General features: G+C 37.7%; 1 protein-coding gene across 3 annotated transcripts in view; it reads right to left on the bottom strand.

Annotated features, from left to right (window-relative positions):
- Positions 1–27,001, bottom strand: part of GIPC2 (GIPC PDZ domain containing family member 2) — a 91,474-nt gene that overhangs the window by 31,457 nt on the left and 33,016 nt on the right. For all 3 annotated transcript variants that reach the window (XM_035251965.3, XM_002751000.5, XM_035251964.3), the window contains exons 2-3: positions 23,001–23,186; positions 9,041–9,221 (exon numbers count right to left, since the gene is read on the bottom strand). In XM_035251965.3, the coding sequence (XP_035107856.2) occupies positions 9,041–9,221; positions 23,001–23,186 (367 nt within the window). The remainder of the gene's footprint in view (positions 1–9,040; positions 9,222–23,000; positions 23,187–27,001) is intronic.

The raw sequence follows: 27,001 nt of genomic DNA, 5'->3' as shown, positions 1-27,001 counted from the left end.
AATTTCCAAATATCTGCTTCATCATGTCATCCTTCAGTTTCGATATTATCTAAATGATTCCCTATTACTTTCTAAAACAAGCTTGGATTCCCCGCTTAGTTTTCAGAGCTCTTATTAATAGGGTCCTGAGCTGCTTATGCAACTTGATTTGCTACAGTCCCTGCAAGGCTAGGCTCCTCCCTGTCCTGAACACTTCTCACAGGAAACCTTCCTTTTCTTGTCTATATGTTTCTTCCCATCCTTCAAGGCCAAGATCAAATGCGATCTTTTCCAGAGATCTTGTTCACCTAGTCCAGCCTACTCAATATTTTTTCCTTCTCTGAACATCCATTTAGATTCCTGCAGCGGCTTTTAAATTTTACTCCACAATTCTGAATGTGAGAAATGCTGAACTGAATCTGACTTTGAGCACCAACACCAACACCCCAACCTACCCCCTGCATGGCACAGGTTTGGTGAGAAATTTAGCTCTAATATCCTTATGCCATTCTATCAGATGTCCTGTTGCCTTTCATGAGAATAGGACATTGGTCCCTGATACTGGTAGGACCTGCCATAAACTATGTGTCCCACAGCTTTCTTTTCTGAGGAAGTATCTTTCTAATCTTTCCACTTCTCCCAATCCCTATCACTCTCTAAGCCTTAGGACACCTGCTAATCATGGACAAGTCAGCTCTCAGATGAATTTCACTGTTTAAATCTGCACTATAGTATGTGTCACGCTCTTCACTATGTTCTGAAGAGGTAGTAACATATAATGTTCAGAGCACAAGCCACAACAGCAAACAGGACTGGAGTGCTATGCCCACATTTATGCCTGCCACTGGGCAGCCTTAATGAATTAACTGCCCTAGCCTCAGTTTACTTAGCTGGAAAACCCACATAGGAATGGCATAGGATTATTAAGTCAGGCTATAATAGCAGTAGTCCTAGTTGCAATGGCTTGCAATTACATTAGCACTGCTCTAAGCACGTACATACATTAACTCATTTCATCCTCAGAATACTTAAGGGGTAAGTAAACAGGCATCTAGAGGGGTTAAATAACACCCCAAATCACACAATTTAAAAGCAGCCAAGACAGGAATCAAACCCAAGCAATTGGGCTCACAGTCTATGCTCTTCACTGCTATACCATATTTTATTCAACAAATGGTAGCTATTATTTTTAGTAAAATTACTTGATTGTTAATGTATCTGCCTCTTTATGTAAACTGTAAGTCCCCTGAGGACAGCAAGCATGCTGACTCACTGTAACAGCTGTTAGAAAGCTGGCTCTGGAGGCGGACTGAATGGCTTAGAAGTCTGCCTCCCTCGCACACTAGCTGTAACCTTGGGCAAACTGCTTCACCTTTTAGGATGATTGTGAGGACTCAATGATTTCCTATTTAGAAAGTACTTGGAAAAGCGAATGGCAGCTACCGTTATGATGTACTGATATATTTCATGAGTTGATACGAGATGTGATATTGTCATTGTCTCTCCAGAATCCAAACAGTGCCAGAGTTCTCAACAAATACTTGTGGATCATCAATTCATCCACATTCGTTTTCCTGTCTTAGTGGGTTTATCTTGTTTCTAAAATTATTCCTTAAAGAAAAGGATACACCTTTATAATAATAGTAATAATAATAGATAACTCTTATTGAAGACTTACTATGCACCAGGGACTGCTCTATTCCTTTTTCATGTGTTTAACCATTTAATCCTCACAGCAGCCCAGTGTGGTACACACATCATCACATCTTGTATGAGGAGACCAAGGTACAGAAAGGTTAAGTAACTTACCCAATGTCACATATCACAAGCCAGTCCCTGGCACAGGCTCACACTTAAGTACTGCAATTTATTGTCTTTTGTAACTTTTTTCAAAATATATTCCCAAATATATTTTATAGGATTCAGTATATATGAAAAGGTACCGAAAGTATTTATTGATTGATATTTTCCCTATGTATAGCATAATAATAAAAAGTAATTTTTGAACGTTTGAAATGTCTATCTAAAAAGACATATAAATCTTAAAGGCCACAGTTTATCTCTTAATATCAAATAGGCTTAGCCTTTGAAGTGAGTACATCAGTTAAGCTGAATCACAAAGATGAGGTCTGAGTTTTCCAGCTGTGAATGACTCAAAAGACTGAGATGCACTTCACATACTTAACATCCTATTCGGATGGATACACAGCACAGAAATGAATCTTCTAAAAGAAGACATAACCCAATGATCTGTTACAAAATCTAACCCTAAAACAAAGACCATAAATGCTTTAGGAGGTAAGTTTTTTCTTCCAGTTTTCTTCCTGCTTTTGAAGACTCTTACAGAAATATTTCAGGTCTCCTTCCTCAAACATCTCTCCATAAAGGACACGCAAGAATCACAAATTGGAAAAATTTGTCAGGATAAATGAAGTCAAGACTCATTTAAGTGAAACCAAATCAAAGCTTCATGGGATTAATTGTTATTTTTCAGCATTTAAAAGACCTTATAGGAAAACAAACCAGTTGGACTGGTTTGGTCTTAGAGTCATTTAAATGGAAGAGGGATTTTCATGGCCTTGGGAAAATCTAGGTTTACAGGGCAAACTGCAGGGTTGAGCTCATTGTAAAGACATGTTCCTTTTCATTGGCAAAAGGAGAAAGGAAGTGAGCCATGCCCTAAAAAATACCACTACAGACATTCCAGCCGATACTTGATAAGGACTGGGAATGCTGCCATCAACTCATGGCTGGAAGAAGGAAAATCTGGATCAGTAAGCAGCTGACCAGGAGAAACCATGTCAAGCCTGGGAAAGATTTTTCATTTGACTACAAACTTTCGACAAGGGAGTCATTTAAGCCAGTGGCTTTCAAATTTTTTTTCTGTGACCCACAGTAAGAAATGCATACATATATCATGACCCATAAATATACACAAAGATAATATAACTAAAACACACATATTTATTTGTAACAGAAACAATACTTACAATGTACAAAGCATGGTATTATCAGTTCTATTCTACTTTGTGTACTAAACACACTGGTTGAAACCTACTGGTTGAAAAACGGTAATTTAAATTCTGACCAGCACAGGAGATTCTGAGGGTACATTTTCCAGTGGCCTTTATTCCTCCCTCAGAGCCCCACAGCCAACTTGGGAAAGTGCAATGGAGCATGTGCTCTTGGGACAAGGGACTTGATCTTGAGTACTTGGATAAAGGCCACCCAGAAGGTCATCTCCTCCATGTCTGGCCGTTCCTCAGTGCCGTTTCCTCCTTCTCTTTCTGCCCCTTAAATGCTGGTGTTCCCCTCACTGTTCTGTTTTTAATCTTTTTATTGCTCTGAGTGATTGAATCTACTTCCATGGTTTCTGCTACCAATCAAAGAAAATTACTCATGAATCTCATTCTCTCATTCTCTAGGCCCCAATTCTCAATGCCCATCTACCTCTTGTACACTTTTTTTTTTTTTTTTTGACAGAGTCTTACTCTGTCGCCCAGGCCAGAGCGCAGTGGCATTATTTCAGCTCACTGCAACCTCCACCTCCCAGATTCAGGTGATTCTCCTGCCTCAGCCGCCTGAGTAACTGGGACTACAGGTGCACAACCACCAATTCTGGCTAATTTTTGTATTTTTAGTAGAGATGGGCTTTCACTATGTTGGCCAAGCTGGTCTCGAATTCCTGACGTCAAGTGATCCACCCTCCTCAGCCTCCCAAAGTGCTGGGACTACAGGCGTGAACCAGTGCACCCAGCCCTCTTGTACATGTATAACTGAATTGTCCCACAGATTTCAAACTCATTTAGTCCAAAACTGTCTTTATAATTTCTTTCCTATCTCCTCACCCAAATTTATTTCTTTGCCAGCTTTCCTCATATCGAATAATGGCACCATACTCCCTCCCCAAAGCCACAAATCTGAGGTCATCATTTGCAATCTCTCTTTCCTTTATTCCTGCATCCAACAGGTTACCAATTCAATCTTATTATTCAGTGGTATGCAGGTGAACATTTAACAATCAACTCTCCACACTAAAAAAATTAAAATAAAAAGCCCTGACTTGCAGGACTGGCCTATTTCTCTTTTATAAATATCCCATTATAGCCAATTTAAAACAATGGACTTGATGTCAGTCAAGGAGGAGTTGGGAAGAGATGTGTACAAATGGCTTCAGCACACCCCCACCTATTCCTCCAAACCATTTCTTCTCTTCATGCCTACAGGCACTGCCTTAATTCATCTCTTTCACACTGAACAAATGATAGCTATTATTGTTAATAGAACCTTTATGATCTCCTGAACTCTGTCTCATATCCCTTTATCTGACAGTCTCCAAAACATCTTCGTAAAATTAAAGACACACCACGTTACCCCTCTGCCCCTCCATTGGTTCTCCATTGCCTGGTCTTCATCTTCATATATAAAGCCCTTCATATATTTGTTCCTACTGACTCTTGAGCTTCATTTCCTGTGACACCACCACCTATAACCTCTAACCAGAAACACTGGCAAACATGGTATTCCAAAATACATGATGCTATTCTGTACCTCTGTGACTTTGCTTTTTCTGTTCCCTCTTCCCCAATTCATCCACTGAGTAAGCACTGTTCTTCCTTTCAGACTCAAATTCCTTTCCTTAGAAAGCTTTTCCTGAACTTCTTAAGCAGACTTGATGTCTCCCACCTTTATATAACCAGTATATTTTAGCACCTCTAATAGCCTTTATTGAATTTATTAATTTTTTCATATCCATCTCTTCTCACTAGACATGAATTCCTAGATCTGGATCTTATTCATGCATGTACCAAGCAGGTAGTATGGTGAAGGTATACAGTAGACTTTCAGTAAATGGTGACTATTACTGTCTATGGCAACTAATGCCCTAAGACAATCATATACTAATTGCTCAACAAATGTCTGAATGGAAACGTAAGTGTGTTCTTGCTATCTTGCCAAGGCCAGAGGAATGCTAAAATACTTGTACCTTCTAGATTATTAGGAAGCCCAAGATCTACTTCCATAGTCAAAGAACTGGTACTGTAATTTTTTTCTACTATCCTCTATAATTTCCTAGTGCTGCCATAACTAAGTATCATAGACTAGGTGGCTTAAACAAGAGAAATTTATTTTCTCAGGGTTCTGGAGGCTAGAAGTTCAGGATCAAGGTTTCTCTAGGGTTGGCTTCTTCTGAGGCCTCTCTCCTTGACTTACAGATAGATAGTTATCTTCATGTTCAAATGGCATCCTCCCTATGTCTGTATCTAAATTTCCTCTTCTAATAAGTACAGCAGTTATATTGGTGTACCACCCTACTGACCTCATTTTAACCTAGTTACCCAAAGGCATTATCTACAAATCTAGTTGGATTCTAAGGTACTGAAGATTAGGACTTCAACATGTGAATTTTGAAGGACGCAATTCAGCCCATAACAGCCTCCTGCTAGACTATGAGCTCCTCAAAAGGCAGGAACCATAGCTTAGTCTTCCTCTTTAGTATTTTCCATGCCATACAGAGTACCTGAAACACAGAGGAATCTCCATAATTTGTGAGATACATAATTAAAGATCTTCCTAGAAGTATAGTCAAAATTGGTAGATTATGATCCCCTCCAAATCTGCTGGCCAGCACCAAGAAAAATGTGGCTTTACTCATTCTCTGAAAAAAAGTTGGAAGCTGTCATCATCTCTAGATAGTCTGCTGCCAAACAGCAATGTATGTGGCACCCAACTCAGAGCAGAAAAATAAAATAATTAAGGCCAAACACCCACAACCACTGACAATACCCTTCTCCCTCCAAATCCATTCCAATATTGCCAGACTGACAGATATCATACATGGCTATAGTCAGATTCAAAATCAAGAGAAAATCAACACTGCTGTGCCTGTAGAACAAGATACAACAGCTTAGGAGAAATAGCAAAATGGGCATCTGCTACTTTTTTCCAACCTATAAGAAAACTTCTCCCTTCCTGTTATGTATGATTTGGGTAGGTCTATCATATAGCCAGCCTTCCCCATTATCAAGATGGGTACAAGACCTACTTAGTTCCTCCACCTCTCCCAGGAATTTGAATCCTGAGTGAAGTGACATGAAAATAGAAAACAATTGCCGAGAGTCAATTCAGCCAGTGGCATGAAGGGTTCCTCATACACATATCTCTGAAACAGCCTTGGTTCTTGACCTTGTCAAGGCTTGATTGTCTATTTCTGGGATCTACATGGTAGTCTCCAATAAATGCCTTTTCCTTAATTAGATAGTATTACGTAGCTCTTCATTAAAGAATCTTGACACATACAATGGCCCCTGGATATGGAGTATAGCTAGTGGTGGGCCTAAAGCATTGAAATGAAGGCAGGCAGTAAGGATTTCCCTACCCACTACGAAGAAGCAGTGTTTGCAGTCTGTGTTACACCATTGCAAACTACGCTACTTCCCCTTGTGTTTTGGGATATAGTTCACATGCCTCCCCAGGCTAAGTCTTCAGGGAATTTGGTAGGAAAATGTCAAAATACTAGTACATGTAGCCATTTCTGACAGCTTTTGTTACAATCCTAGAAGTGACTTAGCTATAGCCAAGGTGGTCTATCTGAATGCAGAGGAAACTCTCCCTCACTAAAACTGGCCCTTCTCCTGGTGGAAATCCAAGAGGACAGAGAGTTAGATAATCATGAAGGACTATGCAATTTGTATTATTGGCCCTGAGTCAATAATAATGTTAGAAAATACAGAAGAAAAAAAGGAAGGAAACATAGCAAAAGATAAGATTAGGACCAAGAGAATTGGGGGAAGCCTGATTCCCCAAATACCCACTGATATATACTCCTTTTCTGGCAAAGAGCTAAGCACTGGGATGAAGCCAGAGGATGAGAAACAAACTAGCTTTGTCTTTATCCCAGAGGCAAAACAATATGCAGAAAAATTAAGGGCTGAAGATAGGCAGAGCAGCCAGGCTTACTTTTAAGAAAGAAACCCCCAAGCTAGGGCCCAGAGTCAAGAATGAATCCACAGCACAGAAAATGCATATAAAGGCCAGCAGTTTGAGTTAAACTTCCACAGACACCTTGGAAAATAAAAACTTATTCCTCCAAAGTCAATCTCTGGGTGTCCTAACCAACAGCACTACCAGAATTCAGGATAGTTAAATAATATATCTCTATTAGAAAAATCTTACCCAGGGTGCTTCACAAATGCGTCCGTAGATTTCATGAGGCAACAGAAAGCCAGTTCAATAATAGTTAGATACATAAGGCAGTGAAGTATACTGAATCTACATGTGTCTATGACATTGAAGGGAAAATCTAATCATAGAACAACAATAGCTAAATACAATGATCTTTGTAACATTTAAGACTATAACCAACGTAGCATCCAAGTTAAGGCCGTATCAACAACTTTCTACAAAGACACAGGACCAAAAGAAATAGAGGCAGACAATGGGGGAAAAAATAGAGAAAAATTAACTTGAAACAGATTATGTTGTGGAAATACAGAAAAAAATAGATTTCTTGAGTTGTGCTAATAGAATGGCTTTGATTTACAAAGAGTCTAAATCAAAGAATATTTATTTATTTTTTTAGACAGCGTTTGGCTCTTGTTGCCCAGTCTGGAGTGCAATGGCACAATCTCAGCTCACTGCAACCTCCGCCTCCTGGGTTCAAGCAATTCTCCTGCCTCAGCCTCCCGAGTAGCTGGGATTACAATCATGTGCCACTATGCCTAGCTAATTTGGTATTTTTAGTGCAGATGGGGTTTCTCCATATTGGTCTCGAACTCCTGACCTCAGGTGATCTGCCCACCTGGGAGGATATTTATCCTAAACCATCTACACCCTGTCAATTTATTTCACCATGCTATCTCGGTAGTTAGGTTACCAAATGAAGCCATCTTGAAAAGAGCTACTGAATAGAAATCTGAGTGCTGCTTTCCTTCCTCTGTGAGAAGTGAGCTCAGATGCTGCAATGCACCAGGCAGAATCAGAGTATCTATAGAGGTAGTTCCCAGGGTACTCCCTTCGGGAGGTACTGGTATAGGGCATCTTTTTCTTACTCCTTCTGGAAAAGTGTCTCCACAGGTAATATAACCTATACTATATTTCTGTTAAATGGCACAGAATCATGTAGAAGCAGAGAAAAAAAATTCTAATTCCATATGTGTAGGACCTGTCACTTACTTGCTAAGAGAAAGAAAACCTAATTCCCCAGATCCACTGCATGCTTCCATTATTTCCAGTAACTGCCCTGAGAAAATAGCATTAGAGACAAACTAAAAGGAATATTTATGTTCTGTGAACAAAGGAAAGAACACAGGGTGCGTGGGGTCATGATGAGTAACAGCAAGCCTAAGATGATTCTGCTAAAGATATTTTAACACTCATGAATGCTAGGCCTTGGTTTGGCTTATTAAAATAGTGCTGGATGGTAAGAGGGAAGCTGGCACATTTTTCTGTAGATGAGATAGCCCTGGGGAATTGAATGACAGTTGGAATACAGCTGCCATGGCTAAAACCAAGCAAGTACAGATGTCACCCCCAAAGTGGAAATAATTTCATACCATCCCACGCTGCCAAATTCAAATGGAGGAAATATTCAATGGAGGAAAGGTATTGTGGAAGGGAGTCATTAACATAGACTAGATAACTATTTTAAATACCATTCTGTGTATAACTAAAATTTCTGCTGCTGAGATCTGCGAGCAACAGTTATTATGGTTTAAAGAGCTCAATCAAAAATCTTACTGCTCAGCAAAATGAAAACAATACAATGTGCTATTCTCAGAGATTGGAACAGCCACATCAAATTCAGTCACTAGACATTAGACTTTGTAATGCCAAATGTTTGGAAAATGTCCTTTTAGAAGGCAATAATTTTCTCTTTTTTCTTCCTTCAGTAGTTGTTTTCCTTGTAAGTAGTGCTACCATTTTCTATGTTCTTAACTGATATGTTAGGTAAGAAGACACTAAAAGCATGCAGCACCATATCACAGTACTCATTTCCCTTAGAAAGATAACCCAGGGAAAGGGAACAGTTCACACACACACCCACCGACCCTTGACTTACCAAATGCCTTCTTAGGTTCTATTAATGTCATGGTAAAGAGTTCTTCTTTTTTTAATTCCTTTAACTTCTTAGCAACATCATAGTGACGCCACCCAACAATATTTTCTCCATTTATGGATTCAATATGATCCCCAACACAGATTGTTTTAACTGAGTCAATAACACCACCATCTTTAATTCTCTGAAAGAAAATGAATAACATAATATACAACAGAACTGTGTAATGAACACACCAATCTCATCTGATCTTGGAAGATAAGCAGGGTTGGGCCTGGTTAGTACTTGGATGGGAGACTGCCTGGGAATACCAGGTGATGTAGGTTTAAAAAAAAAAGTGTGCAACAATACTTTTTATGCTTTTGAGACATTATATACAATGTATTGACATAACAATGCAGTCTGATGCTCAGTTAGAGACAGAAGACTGAGCAACCGAGAACAACCATCTTACCTCCAACGATTCTTCATCTTCCTTATCATTCAGAATTCAGCTCACTCATAGTCACCACCTCCTCTGCAAAGCTTTCCTGACATTCCCCAACCCACTCTCCAAAGAACGGGTAAGGTGCCACTCATGTTTCTACGGTACTTTTTGCTGTATATGCTGAACTCTAAAGTAAGCACTGTACATTCATTATTTCATTTAATTCTAACAACCTTTATGAGATTCTCATGTCACAGGTCATGAAAATTAAAGCTTCAGAAGATCAAGTAACTTGCCAGAGTCAACATACCACAGTGCGATTGTTCATTTACGTCTCACTCCCGTTACTAAACTAATATCCTCGAGGACAGATGGTCTTATTCACTACCGCATGTCTGTGCCTAGCACAATATCTGCAAAGAAAAGTCCCCTCATAAATGATTACTGAATTGTTTCAGTTGTGGCCCATCACATAAGAATAGAGCTTGAGCTTTTTCAGTTGGCTGCATTTAGTTACAAATGCAAAGACACAAAGAATTAATACCATCTTAGCTAAGATGGCTGATACCCAATAAAAGACAAGTATGGTTATTTTGGGAGCCAGTAAGGGTGATTTTATGCTATTGTTTTTCATTTCGTATTTTAGTTGAAGGGAATGTAGGACCCCAAGGAGAAACTTCAAGTTGGTCTTTCTTAAATCTATCTTACTTCTCTACAATACATCTATAGGATAGTCTCAAAATGAGTTCTAAGATTCCCAAGATGGCATCAAGAATTTCTGAAAGGATTTTAGGAGCAGGAGCTCCAGAAAACTCTTCCAGAATTACAGAAAACAACCCTGAAGACGATGTACAAGTTCTTCTACAGTGATGAGGAATGGGGCAAAACAAAGCCATAATCTGTCTCAAAGGTCCCAAATCCTTCATAGGAATGAAAGCAATATTAGGAGTGGTCGCTATTGTGTAATAAAGGCTGAGTATTCTCCACGCTTGCTAGGTGGAAATATAACATCTTCTGAATCAGCCAGGTGATTGATCATTGTGTCCAAGAGCTAAGAGAAAACTGATCTCATCTATCTCCAGCACCTCCATTATATTGTCATCAGGAACAAGAATAACTTAGGAAGGTTAAGCATTTTTAATGTTTAAGCTGCATTATTAGAAACCAAAACTCATAATACATTTCTTTTTCACCCCAAATTTGAAGAACATTGCTATGTTCATTCATTCTAATAGTGACTGTGAACAAGCTATATTCAAATGTCACAATAATGCCAATTGAAATAGAGCTCACTGTCATTACAAATAAACTATAAAGCAAAGAAACCAGAAGTTTCATAATCTACCTGACATTGTTTTATTAGAAACCCATATTAAACTTATATCGCTAACACAAACAATGGGAACCACTCAGTAAGTAGTTTCTAAACTGTCATGGAAAAATAAAGAAGATTAAAGAAAAGACTAGAGTCTAAATAAGAAAAAACTATTAATATTGGTATACAGCCATTCTTAAGTCATCAAAGAATTCCAACAATCTATATTTAACTTTAATTTTTTTTCTTAGTTTTTATTCTAATTTATCTCTTGATACATCATAATATATTTTTCCTTTGGTCAACTACACAATACAAATTTCAGAGTCTCACCACACAGTATTTTTAGTTTCAGATTTAGAGTTACCATTTTATTTAAAATAAGCATTATGTAAAAATTAAAGACTTTGAAGATGCATCTGAATCTCACCAGTGAATTAAAGGTCAGAGAAACAGAAATCTAGGGTTGCCGAGGCCCATGAGTAGCCTCAGCAATCCTAGAGTCGCCTCAGCAACCAGAAGAGTGCCCAGACAGAGAGAGAAAAGCCAGTTACCGGAAGTCAGAGCAGGTAGCAGAGTGAGAATCCAGGTAGCAAGAGAAAAGTCACAGCTCATGTCACTATCAGAGGCAGCAGATAAGAATCTGGAATGAAGACACAGGAAAATAAATATAGGAAACTCAAAGATGAGCCAGATATAGAAGCAAAGTTGGAAACATGGATTATATATTTTATGGGTTACCTGAGTCTTAGCCTCCAAAGTGGGCAAGATAAAGAATATGGGAGCAATGAAGACAAGTTTCTGAAACCTAATGTGCTTTGATAATCATACAATAACTTGATAGAGATTAATAATATTGCTAAAAGTACTACGATGCAAAGGAGTAAGAGGGGAAAAAAGAAAGGCATGAATGCTATACTTATATTTACTCAATTACTCATACTATCCTCTATAACACTTAGAAACTTTCACTGTCTTTGGAGCTTGATGCTGCAAAAGGCAGAGATTTATTTTTGGAAGGTAAGATTTACATTATTAAACACAGAGGTTTTCAACCATTTCAGATCATTATTATAATATTTCCCACTATGTTTATCCCATATATTTAGAGAATTCCGTCTTCCCATCACAGACGTCAGCAGAAGTCTAGGGCAGCATACACTCTCCCTAAAATCGTAAGCGCCATACTCTGAGCTGCATGTCCAGTTGCCAATGATCATCAACTTTGAGATCTGTGTTGCTGATCCTTCCAACACTCTCCTCAAACCTCACTCATAACAATAAACTAACAGTCATATAGTTGTAAATACTTATCTCATTTGGTCCTCACAATAAGCCTAGGAAAAGCATATTTATCATTCCATTTAATGAATGAGGAAATTAAGGCACAATCATTATGAATAATGGAGAATGAATGAATGAGGAAATTAAGGCTTGCCCAAGATAACACAGCTAATAAACAATAGAATTAGGTCTCAAACAGAGGTGATATAATTTTAAAAATTAAAAAAAAAAATTTTTAAATAGAAGTTTAGAGCCCAAGGTCTTCTGACCTAAAGAACAAAGTTTTAGGTTGTAAATGTCCAAAGTGATCTATCACCTTTGAACTCTGAATTTTTTTGACAACCTTATTTTTCCATTTTCCATTTCCTTATTTCTACTAAAGCTGTTTCTCATCAATACTTCATCATGGTCTCCAGATCTCAGACATTGCCTATTTTCACAAATCATCATGTCTATTCTGGCTTTACAGACCTCTGCTCAGATCCTAGTTTCCATCCTATAATCCTCTGCCCCCTTGACTTTCTACATTTCCAGTCTTGCTGATTCTTAGTTTAGGCAAATGGACAAGTAAAATGTTAGAAATATGTAAGTATCATATTTCTCAGAATGATCACTCTAAAATGAGGTTCTACTAAAGCAAAAGTATGGCAAATCATAAAGATTTATAAGAGATATTCTGACAATGACGATTTTGTGGTTAGTCAAACTATTACAACTCAAAACAAAAGTGGGTTTTTAAAAATCAATTTAGCCTCATTTATCACTTGCATGTTTTAAATCCTTGTTTTTATTTTAAATTTAAACATATGAGTCTCAATTGGGCACAGTGGCTCATGTCTGTAATCTTAGCACTTTGGGAGGCCGAAGCGAGCAGATCACCTGAAGTCAGGAGTTCGAGACCAGCCTGGCCAACATGGTGAAACCCCACCTCTACTAAAAATACAAAAATTAGCTGGGCGTGGTGGCACAAGCCTGTAATCCCAGCTACTCAGGAGGCTGAGGCAGGAGAATCGCTTGCACCCAGGAGGCAGAGGTTGCAGTGAGCCGAGATCATGCCACTGCACTCCAGCCTGGGTGACAGAGCGAGACTCTGTCTCAATAAATAAAAAAGTTAATTAATTAATTAATTAAAGTACAGGGCTCTTCTCTTAAACCAGGTGTCAGCAAACTATGGCTAACAGCAGAACTCCAGGGTGGTGTGTACCCACCACCACAGCCCACCACCTGTTTTTATAGGGCCCATGAGTTATGAATGGTTCTTACCTTTTTGAATGGTTGGGGACAAAAAAAATCAAAAGAAGATATTTATGATGTGAGAATTATATGAAATTCAAATTAGTGTCTATTAATAAGGTCTCACTGGGAAATATGCATGCTCATTCATCTAAGTATTATCTGTAACTGTTTTCATGCTACAGGGGCTTAGTTGAGTAGCTGCAACAAAGACCATATGACCCACAAAGCGCAAAATATTTACCATCTGCCTTTTACGGAAAACATTTGCCAACTGCCATCTTAACTCTACACAGGTTTTATAAGTATGCTCTTAATTTTCTGATCAAGTTATTTACATACTGTTTGTCCTTGGAAATGTTGAGACTTAGACACTAAAATCATGAACATTTATATATATAGTTTTTTCACCTAAAAAGTTTCATCTGGGCCATGTAGGGTGGCTAACTCCTGTAATCCCAGCATTTGGGGAGGCCTAGAAAGAGGGATCACTTGAGCCCAGGAGTTCAACTGAGCAAAATGGCAAGACCTTGTCTCTACAAAAAAAAAAAAAAAAAAAAAAAAAAAAAACAGTTTCATCTGTGAGCACCATACAAAACAATAAAAAGCATTTCTCTGCCATTGATCTTTCCTAATTATGAAATGGCTTATTGTTAGAATTATTAAAATATTAGCTATTAATTGTGAGTACCGCAGACATTTTAAACATGTCATTATATTTATACCCCAACTAATACTATAACATAGGCGCTAACATTCCCACTTGAGAGAGGGCTCAGAAAGGTTTAATGCCTTGGCCAATGTCACACAGCTGGTAAATAAGTGATCTGGCTAAAACTGAAAGTAGGCCTGTCTAAAGTCCATGCCCTGTGCATGGCACTGCAATGCCTCTCTCACCATGGAATGAATGCCCACCCTCGTTTGAATCCCTACCACACTGTCCTACTCTGACTTTAACCCCCTCTTAGTTCCAGCCAAGTTAAAAATGTGTCAAGTGCTCACTTTGGCAGCACATACATTAAAATTATAATCACACAGCATGTTCTCTACACATGGTGATATGCAAACTCATGAAACATTCCATTTTGGTTATCTTGGCAAAAAGGAACACAGGAAGGATAACTCAGAAATTAATAAAATTGGTTACCTCTAAAGAGGGTGGGAAAGTAATAGGATAGAAGGGTTAGGAAAAGGAATGGCACATCTCTGAATATATTTTTTAATATAGTTTGACTTTTCTTTTAATAGTTTGACTTTTCTTTTAAGAAACAACGTCTTGCTCTGTTTCACTCAGCTTGGAGAGTGCTGGCATGATCATGGCTCACCGCAGCCTTGATTTCGCAGGCTCAAGCAATTCTCCCACTTCAGCCTCATAAGTAGCTGGGACTAGAAGTGCATGCCACTATACCCAGCTAATTGTTTCTATTTGCTGTAAAGACAGAGTCTCACTATGTCGGGTTCAAGGGACTTTTTATTTGTTGTAGAGACAGGATCTCACTATGACTGGAGTCAAACAGACCCCAGTGTCTGTCGTTTCCTCCTTTGTCTTCATAAGTTCTCATCATTTAGCTCCCACTTATAAGTGAGAACATGCAGTATTCGGTTTTCTCTTCCTTCCTGCATTAGTTTACTGAGGATAATAGTCTCCAGCTCCATCCACGTTCCCACAAAAGACATGATCTCATTCTTTCTGATGCTGCATAGTATTCCATGTTGTATATGTACCACATTTTCTTTATCCAATCTGCTGTTGATTAGCATTTAGGTTGATTCCATGTCATTGCTATTGTGACTAGGGCTACAATAAATATACCCATGCATGTGTCTTTACGGTAGAATGCTTTCTAATCCTCTCGGTATATACCCAGTAATGGGATTGCTGAGTCAAATGGTAGTTCTGCTTTTAGCTCTCTGAGGGATTGCCATACTGTTTTCCACATTGGCTGAACTAATTTACACTCACACCAACAGTGTGTAAGTATTCCTTATTCTCTGCAACATCACAAGCATGTTATTTTTTTACTTTTTAATAGTAGCCATTCTGACTGGTGAGAGAGGGTATCTTATTGTGGTTTTGATTTGCATTTCACTAATGATCAGTGAGGTTGAGCTTTTTTTTAATACAATTGTTGGCCACATGTGTGTCTGCTTTTGAAAAGTATCTGTTTATGTCCTTTGTCCACTTTTTAATAAAGTTGTCTTTTTTTTTCTTATAACTTTCCTTATAGATGCTGGGTATTAGACTTTTACCAGATACCTAGTTTGCAACTATTTTCTCCTATTATGTAGGAGAATGTCTGTTAACACTGTTGATAGTTTCTCTTACTGTGCAGATGCTCCTAAGTTTGATTGGATCCCACATGCTAATATTTGCTTCTATTCTGATTGATTTGGTGTCTTTGTCATGAAATCTTTGCCTATTCTTATGTTCAAAATGATATTGCCTATGCTGTCTTCCAGAGTGTTTATAGTTATGGGTTTTACATTTAAATCTTTAATTCATCAGATTTAATTATTGCATATAGTATAAGGAGGGGCCCAGCTTCAATCTTCTGCATATGGCTAGCTAGTTATCCCAGCATTATTTATTGAATAGGGACTCTTCCCCATTGCTTGTTTTTGCCAGCTTTGTTAAAGATCAGGTGGTTGTAGCTGTATAGCCTTATTTCTAGGCTCTCTAGTCTGTTCCATTGGTCTGTGCCTGTTTTTGTACCAGTACTATGCTATTTGGTTACTATAGCCCTGTAGTGTAGTTTGAAATTGGGTAATATGATGCTTCCAGCTTTGTTCTTTTTGCTTGGGATTCTCTTGGCTATTCAGGCTTTTTTTTTTTTTTTTTTTTTTGAGACAGTGTTTCACTCAGTCACCCAGGCTGGAGTGTAATGGCACAATCTCAGCTCACTGCAACCTCTTTCTCCCAGGTTCAAGTGATTCTCCCACCTCAGCCTCCCAAGTAGCTGGGATTACAGGCACTCACCATTATGCCTGGCTAATATTTGTATTTTTAGTAGAGATGGGTTTCACCATGTTGGCCAGGCTAGTTTTTAACTCCTGACCTCAGGTGATCCACCTGCCTTGGCCTCCCAAAGTGCTGGGATTACAGGCATGAGCCACTGCACCCAGCCTCCGTATGAATTTTAAAATAATTTTTTCTAGTTCTGCAAAGACTGTCATTAGTAGTTTGATAGGAATAGCACTGAATCTGTAAGTTGATTTGGGTAGTATGGCCATTTTAATGATACTGACTCTTCCTATCCACAAGCATGAGATATTTTTCCATGTGTTTGTCTCTTCTCTGATTTATCTGAGCACTGTACCAGCTAATACAAAACACACTTAAGCACATAGACCAGTGTTACTATAAAGCAGCCACACAAACAAACCAACATAATAACCAGCTAATAACACAAAGATAAAATCAAATCCATACATATCAATACTAACTTTGAATGTAAACAGGCTAAATGCCACACTTAAAAAGCACAGCATAGCAAGCTGGATAAAGAACCAAGACCCAGTGGTATGCTGTCTTCAAGAGACCCATCTCACACAAAATAACACCCATAGATTCAAAATAAAGGGATGGAGAAAAAAATCTACCAAGCAAATGGAAAACAGAAAAAAGAAAAGCAGGGGTTCTAGTCCTAACCTTGTTTTGTTTTAGACAAAAAAGACTTCAAACCAACAAAGACAAAAAAAAGACAGAGAAGGGTATTATGTAATAGTAAAAGGGTTCAATTTGACAAGACCACCTAACTATTCTAAATATATATGCACTCAACACAGGAGCACCTAGATTCATAAACCAAGTTCTTAAAGATCTACAAAGAGACATAGACTCCCACAGAACAATAGTGAGAGACTTTAACAGTCCATTGACAGTAGTAGACAGATCATTGAGGCAGAACATGAACAAAGATATTTAGGACCTAAACTCCACATTGGACCAAATGGATCTGATAGACCTCTACAAAACTCTCCACCCAAAAACAACAGAATATACATTCTTCTCATCACCACAAGGCACATACTCTAAAACTGACCACATATTATAATTGGACATAAAACACTCCTCAGAAAATGCAAAAAGAACTGAAATCATACCAAACATACTCTTGGACCACAGCACAATAAAAATAGAAGTCAAGACTCAGGAAATTGCTAAAAACCATGCAATTACATAGAAATTAAACAACAGGCTTCTGAATGACTTTTGGGTAAATAGCGAAATTAAGGCAGAAATCAAGAAGTTCTTTGAAACTAACGAGAACAAAGAAACAACATACTAGAATCTCTGAGACACTGATAAGGCAGTTTTAAGAGGGAAATTTATAGCACTATAATGGCCACATTAAAAAAAGTTAGATCTCAAATTAACTACCTAACATCACAAAAAAGAGAGCTAGAGAAACAAAAGCAAATCAACTCCAAAGTTAGCAGAAGAAAGAAATAACCAAAATCAGAACTGAATTCAAAACACAAAAAAAAAAAAAAATTGAAAAGACCAATGGATCCAGGAGTTGGTTTTTTGAAAAAAATTAGATACATAGGCCACTAGCTAAACTTTAGAAGAAAAGAGGGAAGATCTAAATAAACACAATTAGAAATGATGAAGAAAATGTAACCACTGACCCCAGAGAAATAAAAATAACCATCAGAAACTACTATAAACATGTATATGGACACAAATTAGAAAATCTAGAAGAGATGAATAAATTCCTGGACACATACACTCTCCCAAGGCTGAACCAGGAAGAAATTGATTTCCTGAACAGACAAATAATGAAACTGAATCAGTAATAAATAGCCTACCAAACAAACAAACAAACCAAAAAAAAAAGCCTAGAACCTGAAAGATTCACAGTTGAACTCTACCAAATATATGAAGAAGAGCTGGTACCATTCCTATAGAAACTATTGAGGAGGAGGGACTCCTCCCCAGCATAGTCCTAATACCAAACCTAGCAGAAATACAACCAATAAAGAAAACTTCAGGCCAATATCCTTGCTGAGCATCAATGCAAAAATCCTCAACAAAATACTTGCAAACCAAATCCAGCAGCACATCAAAAAGCTAATCCAGCTCAATCAAGTAGGCTTCATCCCCAGGATGCAAGATTGATTCAACATAAGCAAATCAATAAATGTGCTTAATCACATAAACAGAACTAAAGACAAAAATTACATGATTATCTTAATAGATGCAGGAAAGGCTTTTGATAAAATTCAACACCCCTTCACGTTAAAAACTTTCAACAAACTAGGTATCAAAGTAACATACATCAAAATAATAAGAGCAGGCTGGGCGTGGTGGCTCATGCCTGTAATCCCAGCATTTTGGGAGGCCCAGGGAGGTAGATCACGAGGCCAGGAGATCAAGACCAGCCTGGCCAACACGGCAAAACTCCATCTCTACTAAAAATATAGAAAATTAGCTGGGTGTAGTGGCAGGCACCTGTAATCCCAGATACTCCAGAGGCTGAGGTAGAAAAATCACTTGAACCCAGGAGGTAGAGGGTGCAGTGAGCTGAGATCACACCACTGCACTCCAGCCCAGGCACTCTGTCTCAATTAAAAATAATAATAATAATAAGAGCAAACTATGACAAACCCATAGCCAACATTATACTGAATGGGCAAAAGCCAGAGCATTCCCCTTGAAAACCAGCACAAAACAAAGATGTCCTCTCTCACCACTCCTATTTAACATAGTATTGGAAGTCCTAGCCAGAGCAATCAAGCAAAAGAAAGCTTTAAGGGCCTCCAAAGAGGGAAAAAGAAAGTCAAACTATCTCTGTTTGCAGGTGATATGTTTCTATAACTGGAAAACCCCACATTCTTGGTCCAAAAGCTCCTTCAGCTGATAAACAACTTCAGCAAAGTTTCAGGATACAAAATCAATGTATAAAATTCCCTACTAACGTTCTTATACACTAACAGCCAAGCCAAACGCCAAATCAGAAAGACAATCTCATTCACAATTGTCACAAAAAGAATAAAATACCTGGGAATACACCTAACCAGGAAGGCGAAAGATCTCTACAATGAGTAAATATTTTACTGACTTTGAAAGTAAAAATTTTGATGTGGAAGCCAAGAAAGAATCCTGTGGGGCAAGATGACAATTAGAGGTATAGTTATTAGTTCATAATTTTTTTTTTTTTAAACTGAGTCTCCCTCTGTTCCCCAGGCTGGAGGGCAGTGGCATGATCTTGGATCACTGCAACCTCCTCTTCCGAGGCTCAAGTGATTCTCCTGTCTCAGCCTCCCAAGTAGCTGGAATTACGGGTGTGCACCACACCCAGCTAATTTTTTGCATTTACAGTAAAGGTACAGTTTTACCATATTGGCCAGGTTGGTCTCAAATTCCTGGCCTCAAGTTATCCACCTACCTCAGCCTCCCAAAGTTCTGGGATTACAGGCTTGAGCCACCATGCCTAGCCCCATTCATAATTTCTAATAAACATGTTCTCTACTTCTACCACTGAAAGGATCTAGAAATAATGCATTCCAGTAGCAATGTATGAGCATAGATAATACCAGGACTTGACTTTCAAATATGAATCTCTAGTAAAAATCAGAGCTCCCTAGAGAAATGGTTGATTCTAGGCCTCGGGAAAAGGAGATACAAGATAGGTCTAGAACACCGTGTTGTGCCAGAAATTAAGAACCTACTCAATAAAATGACAGGAGCCATGTCAAAAAGACATGGGGGCCCACTTACAGGGATTTCTGCAGGCCAAGTCTCGGGAAACTTGAGCATCAAAATAATTGATAGTAATAGACTATAACCCACTGAGTAAAATATAAAATCATGTACACATGTTGACAATAAATAAGAGCAGCTTTTTCCCTATAATAAAATGCTTTCAGAGAAATATATAAGGAATGATGGAATTAGAAAAATAATCATTTATTCAACCATTATAGGAAAAATTAATTCAGGCAAGACTCATCGACAGATACTAAATCTGTGCGATGCATATAAGAAAACAGGATATTTTCATAATATCAAAGCATCTCTCCACAATTACTTATCACAAAGGAAAATAATTTTGTAGTAAAAAAGACTGGTGGACACTACCTCAGATAAGTGACAAAAATTAACATCACAAACAATAAGACAAACCAACATCAAGTACCTTCTGATGCAGTGCACTGAGGACACAGCATCACTTATGTAATTTTCCTGCCAAAAATACACAATCTATTTATCAACATGAGGAAACAACAGAAAAATCCAAATTTAGGGACATTCTATAAAAGGCTGAGGAACTATTCTAGATTAAGGAAGACTAAAAAGACATGACAACTATTCTAGATTATAAAGACTAAAAAGACATGAATGAAATGTATGATCCTAAACTGGATCTGTATGGGAGAAAAATAATAAATACAAGTAGGACAACTGATACAACTATAATGTGAACTATTGATTATTTTAAAAGTATTATATCAATATTAGACTTGTGAATTCCATAATTGTACTGTAGTTATATATAAGAGAATACCCTTGTTCTTAGTAATTACACTCTGAAGTATTAAGGGGTAAAGAGTATATATGTGTGTGTGTAAGAGAGAGAACAAAAAAATCAAACATGGCAAATAGTAAAAATTGGAGATTTGGATAAATGATGTATGGAGTTCTTTGTATTATTATATTTCTATAAGTTTGAAATTATCTTCTCCCAATTTTTTAAAAATGTCACCAACTGTGTGTACAGTATAATATGCATCTGTCTTCTAAGTTGAACTATATGTTGGCAGCTTAGATTATACCTTGCTTTCTCCTTTGCTACTATGTCCTATGTCTCCACAGCGCTAGTGACTAGTGGAGGCACATGCGCTGAGGCAGGCACATGTTTGACAAAGCATTTTTTTAAAAAATAGAAAGACAAGCTCTGAATGTCAGAGGCTGTTTTAAAAATCCACGCATGTTTGTGAAACTTCCAAGCCCTTCTCTGCTGCCTGTGCCTCATGTCCTAAGCTTCCCTTGGATAATCCCATATGACTTTCCCAAACACAGATTTTCCATTTGATCACTCACTCAACCTTCAGCACAGTCATATCTTTTGCCAAGCTAAAAATAGCCATTCTATCAAGTGGGAAGCGAAAGTCCCATTTACAGTTAAGAATAACTTCCCTAAGATTATTTTTAATGATGACAGTGCATCAGCAAATCAGGATTTGGACAAAATAAAGGCACAAAATATGCCCTGTTGCATGAAGTCTATCATTAATTCTTAACTGAATGAGTAGAAGTCCCAGCTCTGAAGTCAGACCTCATGGATCCAAATCCTGAATTTGTCCAGCTGTTTAACTTTGGGCAAGCTATTTAACCTTCCTGATCCTGTTTCCATACCTGTAAAACAGGCTTGGAAATAGGACATATCCATGGATCTCATAGGCATCTTTTTGAGCAAAAGAAGCCAAAAGTAGTGTAGTACATAATATATGATTATATGAAGTTCATGGCAATAGATGGCAGAATAATGGCTACTTTGTGGGGAAAGAGTATTGACTGGGAAGGGGCATAAATGAGCCTTGTGGGTTGCAGAAATGCAATTTATCCAGATCTGGGTAATGATTAAAGAGGAGTGAGTATGTAAACATTCACTAAGCTATATATTAAAGATGCCATGAAACCCCGTCTTCAAACAAAATTGCTTTGCATAATGAAATTTTTAAAAAGCCTTATATCACAACAACAACAAAAAATGCAAAGAAAAAATATAATACCAACCAAATAGAATTGTGAGGATTAAATGAGAAATTGTAGCAAAGTGCCTAGTACATGCATTCTATGTAAGTCAGTTATTATAACTACGTATTACAATAATAGAACTGTTATGTTTAAGAGATGAGTCTATCTTTTTCTCCTCAGTTCTTATTTTTATGCCATTTCAAACTTTTCTCTTGCCTTTGAAGCTCTATATTGCTCTCTTTGTATTTGAATAAAGGAATTATAATTGGCCCTGGGTATCCATAGGGGATTGGTTCCAGGACCCACCATGAACACCCAAATCCTATGGATGTTCAAGTCCCTGCTATAAAATGATGTATTTGCATATAATCTATGCACATCCTTCTATATACTTTAAATCATCTCTAGATTATAACATCTAACATAAAATGTCAATGCTATGTAAACAGTTATACTATACTGTTTAGGAAATAATGACAAGAAAAAAGTCTGTACATGTTCAGTACAGATGTAATTTTTTTCAACTATCTTCAATCTGTGGTTGGTTGAATTCACTAATACACTCACACATATGGAAATCTAACTTTTTATACTTCTTAAAGTTTTGAAGAGCATTTTTAAAGATGTAAATAAGGCGGTCAAAAGTATGAATAGTTGGAAATAACACTAATTCAATGAAATCAGCCTGAAAGTCATCAGATGTTAAAACCTACAGACATGGAAAAGCTTACATTGATAATCACTAGGCACCAGAGTTAGACTTTCCTTTCAGTTATTTCAAATTCTAGAGGAGGTTTCAACTAAAAGGAAGAAATTCAAGAAACTGATAAACACAAACTGATGTCTGAACATTTTTCAAATGAAAGAGAAACATCACCAATTCACGCATTCTTGCTGAGCTGGCTCTCACTCTGAAGATCATTTGTAACTCTCTTTGACCTGGTAGATTTTCTTAAATGTTACCGTCAATTAGGTTACACTGTAATTTTTTAAAACTTACCTTTATAAAAGCATAGCCAACACCATTATCTGTAATGGTGAGACCAAGTGAATCCTCGGATTTATACACATTCACTTCTTTTTTGATTCCTTTCACATGGGCAAACATGAAATCTTGTAGTCCTAATTGTCCTCCTAAGAGTCTTTCCATGTCAACTCTAGGTGTGTTTAAAGTGCAATATAAGATCTGCAAAGAAAAAGAAAAATTCAGGTCCATTTCCATTTAGAATATATCTCACCATTAATTTATTCATAAATATTTATTGACTGGAATACTCAATTTATGATACAAAGAGTTACATCATAAAATGTGTTTTTATGTTGGCTGGAGAGAATCTGGGACACATTTTTGTACGGTAGCATTAGGTAACATGTATTGAGGGTTTCCTATAGGCCAGGCTTCATGCTAGACAATTTACATCCCATTATCTCACTTAACCTTTACAGTAACTTTATAACATACATTGGTATCACCATATTACAAATGAGGAAATTGAAGCCTGGCAAAATTAAGTAATTTCTCTAAGGTCATACAGCCAGTACTTGTCAGAGCCAAGGATTTGAGTTCAGGTCTTACCAATTTCAAAGTGGTTTATGCCAAGTGACCTGACATTTTACAATGCTGAAATCAAAGGTGATAGTCCCAAAGGTCTGCATCATGCATATACTACAATGAAAATATAGGCAAGCCTGTATTCGAAAGTAGTAAATACATTTTTTAAATATAGACAGTTTATTTATCTTGCATTATAGTGACTGAAAAAAGCAATTTAATTAGTGAATGAGGTGTTAAAATGACTATGTTTTAGAACTAAAATGGACTTCAAGGACTATTAACCCAGTCCCTTAATTTAAAAAAAAAATGGGGAGGGGGGGTCATGAGATTGAGGTCTGGAGATTTTAAAACAACTCGTACCAATTCATGTGATGGTAGAAAGAAAGCAAAAAAGGAACCAAACAGTGAAAAGTTGTAAGGAGATTTCAAAGGGGCTTTTATGTTTACCAAGTCTTTATTTGATCTCATTTTCCTTCAGAAATATGACTCATTTGACTAACATGTGCAGTGCAACTTAAGTTTGTCAACCATAATCTGGGAAACTTATGGGGCCCAAATTATAGAAGAGAAGCAAGGTTGCAAAGATGTCACTGGTTAAGAAGCTAAGTTCAACAAGCACGTATTGAGTAGCTGCTATGTAACAAGCCAAAGAAGGGCATTTTAATATGGCTGTTTCATGCCAAAATGACTAAATGAAATTTATCAGGTAATGTCTACCACAGACACTGCAAGCCCTTCCTCCATCCCGGATCTTTACCACAGGCCTCACTCTCAATCCTCTCCCAGCATCCTGGAGTTTTTCACATCAGTCCTGATTCCCACCAGAACCTTGATTAAGCCTTAACACATCCATAACCTGCATGCTGCTCAGAAATAGGGTGCACTGACTACACACTGGAATGGCTTTTTAGGCCATGTCAAAATGTATCTGAATCAGAAGAGCCTCATAAAATAAAGCTCTCCCTGCTACACAATCAATGGTTAAGAGCATTTGGCCAAGCTCAGACCAAATCCCAGAGGTGTGTTAAAGGAGCTAGTGATGAGGACAAAAAAAAGGTCACTGGCTACTGACCCCTACCCTGTCCTCTTTTCATCCCAGTCCTTGCTGGGCCTTTAATTTAACCCTTTATGTTCCCAGTAAAGGGCAAAATATATTCCGTTTTGCAGATAGTGAGTTTTTGCAAATATTCTCTACTGCAAAAAGTGTATTGTTCTCAGTGGGACAAAAAGTCAGTTAAGTCAAGAATGGTGCATATTTCTGATCCTAATTGAAAAATCAATGGCATATTAGTTTGCTGACAAAAATCATTTGAATGGGTAGAGGGGGAAGAAAGTATGTGTAGAAAACAGGTTTTCTGACTCTCCTTCACAAAATGATGGGAAGTTAAGTAGAAGAAATAGTTTTTCTCCTTGTTGTTTTTTTTTTTTCCAGTGAATCTGTCAATGGCATGCTTTGTGGATCCCAAACACCGCCAATATAAAAGCAATTTACCCATTAGATAGGGGGGAAAAAACATTACAATACAATGATCGTTTAGCTGGATAGAGAAAAACAAAAAGAAAAAAAAAGGAAATCTCAAACTGAACTTCTAATTACCAAGCCTCTTCCTTTGCTTCCTTTCTTTCAACTTTCCACATGCTTCACTACAGAGCAAACATTAGATTTCCTGCAGGTAGAAAAACCCTTTTCCATCGTGCTTCCTCCCCTGCAGAAGAACATTCCATTCTGGGCAGCCAAAAGTTGGCAGGAAAGGCATTCGTTTCTTTTTTTCTGGAAGGAATGGAGCCAGCTATATCTTTCAGTGAATGAAGCTCCATGGGAAGCTATGTTGAAAACCTGTAGGAATGTGATAGCCACTGCAAGGTGGAATAAAAGCTCCATGACTTCAGATCAGTTCTTTGTGGGAGAATTAGAACCTACCACTCACACAGTATCAATGCACAACTATCAGCAAATATACCTCTAAGTATGTGATAAAGGTCTAGAAATTCAAGCATCCTCAAAGATTTTGCATTTTGAACTGCTAAATAAGAAAGTGATACACTTTCTAAATAATGCAAAGTTTCTGCTCATCCACTCATCAAAAAGCAATGAACATTTAAATCCAAAGGAACTTCAAGAATCAACTGTGAGCTTTCCTACCCTCGTTCGTACTCACATGATAGGGAAGAAAACAATAAAATTAACAGTGAAGTGGCCATACTATCAATGTTCCTATAAGAAATAGCTGCTTCCAAAATCTAAGTACATTACACAACAGGCAGTGAAAGGCAGCGCTTAACTTTTTTATATATATATAACACTCTCTGGTGGACAAACTAAACTCAATCAGAGAAGATATCATAACAAGGTATCATACAACACAAGGAAAATGACTGATCCACTAGATATAATCTTAATGATGTTTTTCATTGTAAAATGAAATCCTTAACACCTTCTGGGGTATCTCTATTTGTTGCTTTACTGCCATCATTGCCTATTTCCACAACAGATGGAGTACTCATGACTATTTCATTTTCTAGAGTACCACTGCACAATAAAAATACAGTGTAAGCTAGATAATTTTAAATTTTCTAATAGTCACAGTAACAAAAGTAAGAATAGCTGAATTAATTTAATTTACAATCATATAACCCAGTATATCCAAAGTATTGTCATTTCAACATATAATCAATATAAAAATTAAGATAGTTTATATTTTTTATTAAGTTTTTAAGATCTAGCATGTATTTACCCTTTCATCTTGTCTCAATTTGGAAGAACCAGGCACATTTAAAGTGCTCAGTATCCAAATATGGCAAGTGGTTACAATATTGAGCAGTTCAACTTTAAAATCTCATGTATATAGGCTGGGCAGAGTGACTCACACCTGTAATCCCAGCACTTTGGGAGGCTGAGGCAGGCAGATCACCTGAGGACAGGAGTTCAAGACCCACCTAGCCAACATGGCAAAACCCCATCTCTACTAAAAACACAAAAAATTAGCCAGGCATGGTGGCAGACACCAGTAATCCCAGCTACTTGGGAGGCTGAGGCAGGAGAATCGCTTGAACCTGGGAAGCAGACGTGTCAGTGAGCCGAGATCATACCACTGCACTCCAGCCTGGGTGACAGAGCAAGACTCTATCTCAAAAGAAAAATAAAAAACACTTTTAATAGGTAGGGATTTTTTCTTATTAGTTTATTCATCTTATTGCAGGGGTCCCCAACCCCCAAGTGCAGACTAATACCGGTCCATGGCCTGTTAGGAATCAGGCCACACAGCAGGAGGTAAGTGGCTGCGGGCAAGCGTTACCGCCTGAGTTCTGCCTTCTGTCAGCTCAGGAGTGGCATTAGACTCTCAGGAGCATTAACCCTAGTGTGAGCTGCACAAGTGAGGGATCTAGGCTGCCAGCTCCTTATGAGTATCTAATGCCTGATGATCAGAGGAGGAACAGTTTCATCC

This window comes from Callithrix jacchus, chromosome 7 (assembly GCF_049354715.1).
Source record: "Callithrix jacchus isolate 240 chromosome 7, calJac240_pri, whole genome shotgun sequence".
Lineage (NCBI taxonomy): Eukaryota > Metazoa > Chordata > Mammalia > Primates > Cebidae > Callithrix > Callithrix jacchus.
This window is presented reverse-complemented; position numbering and strand designations above follow the sequence as displayed.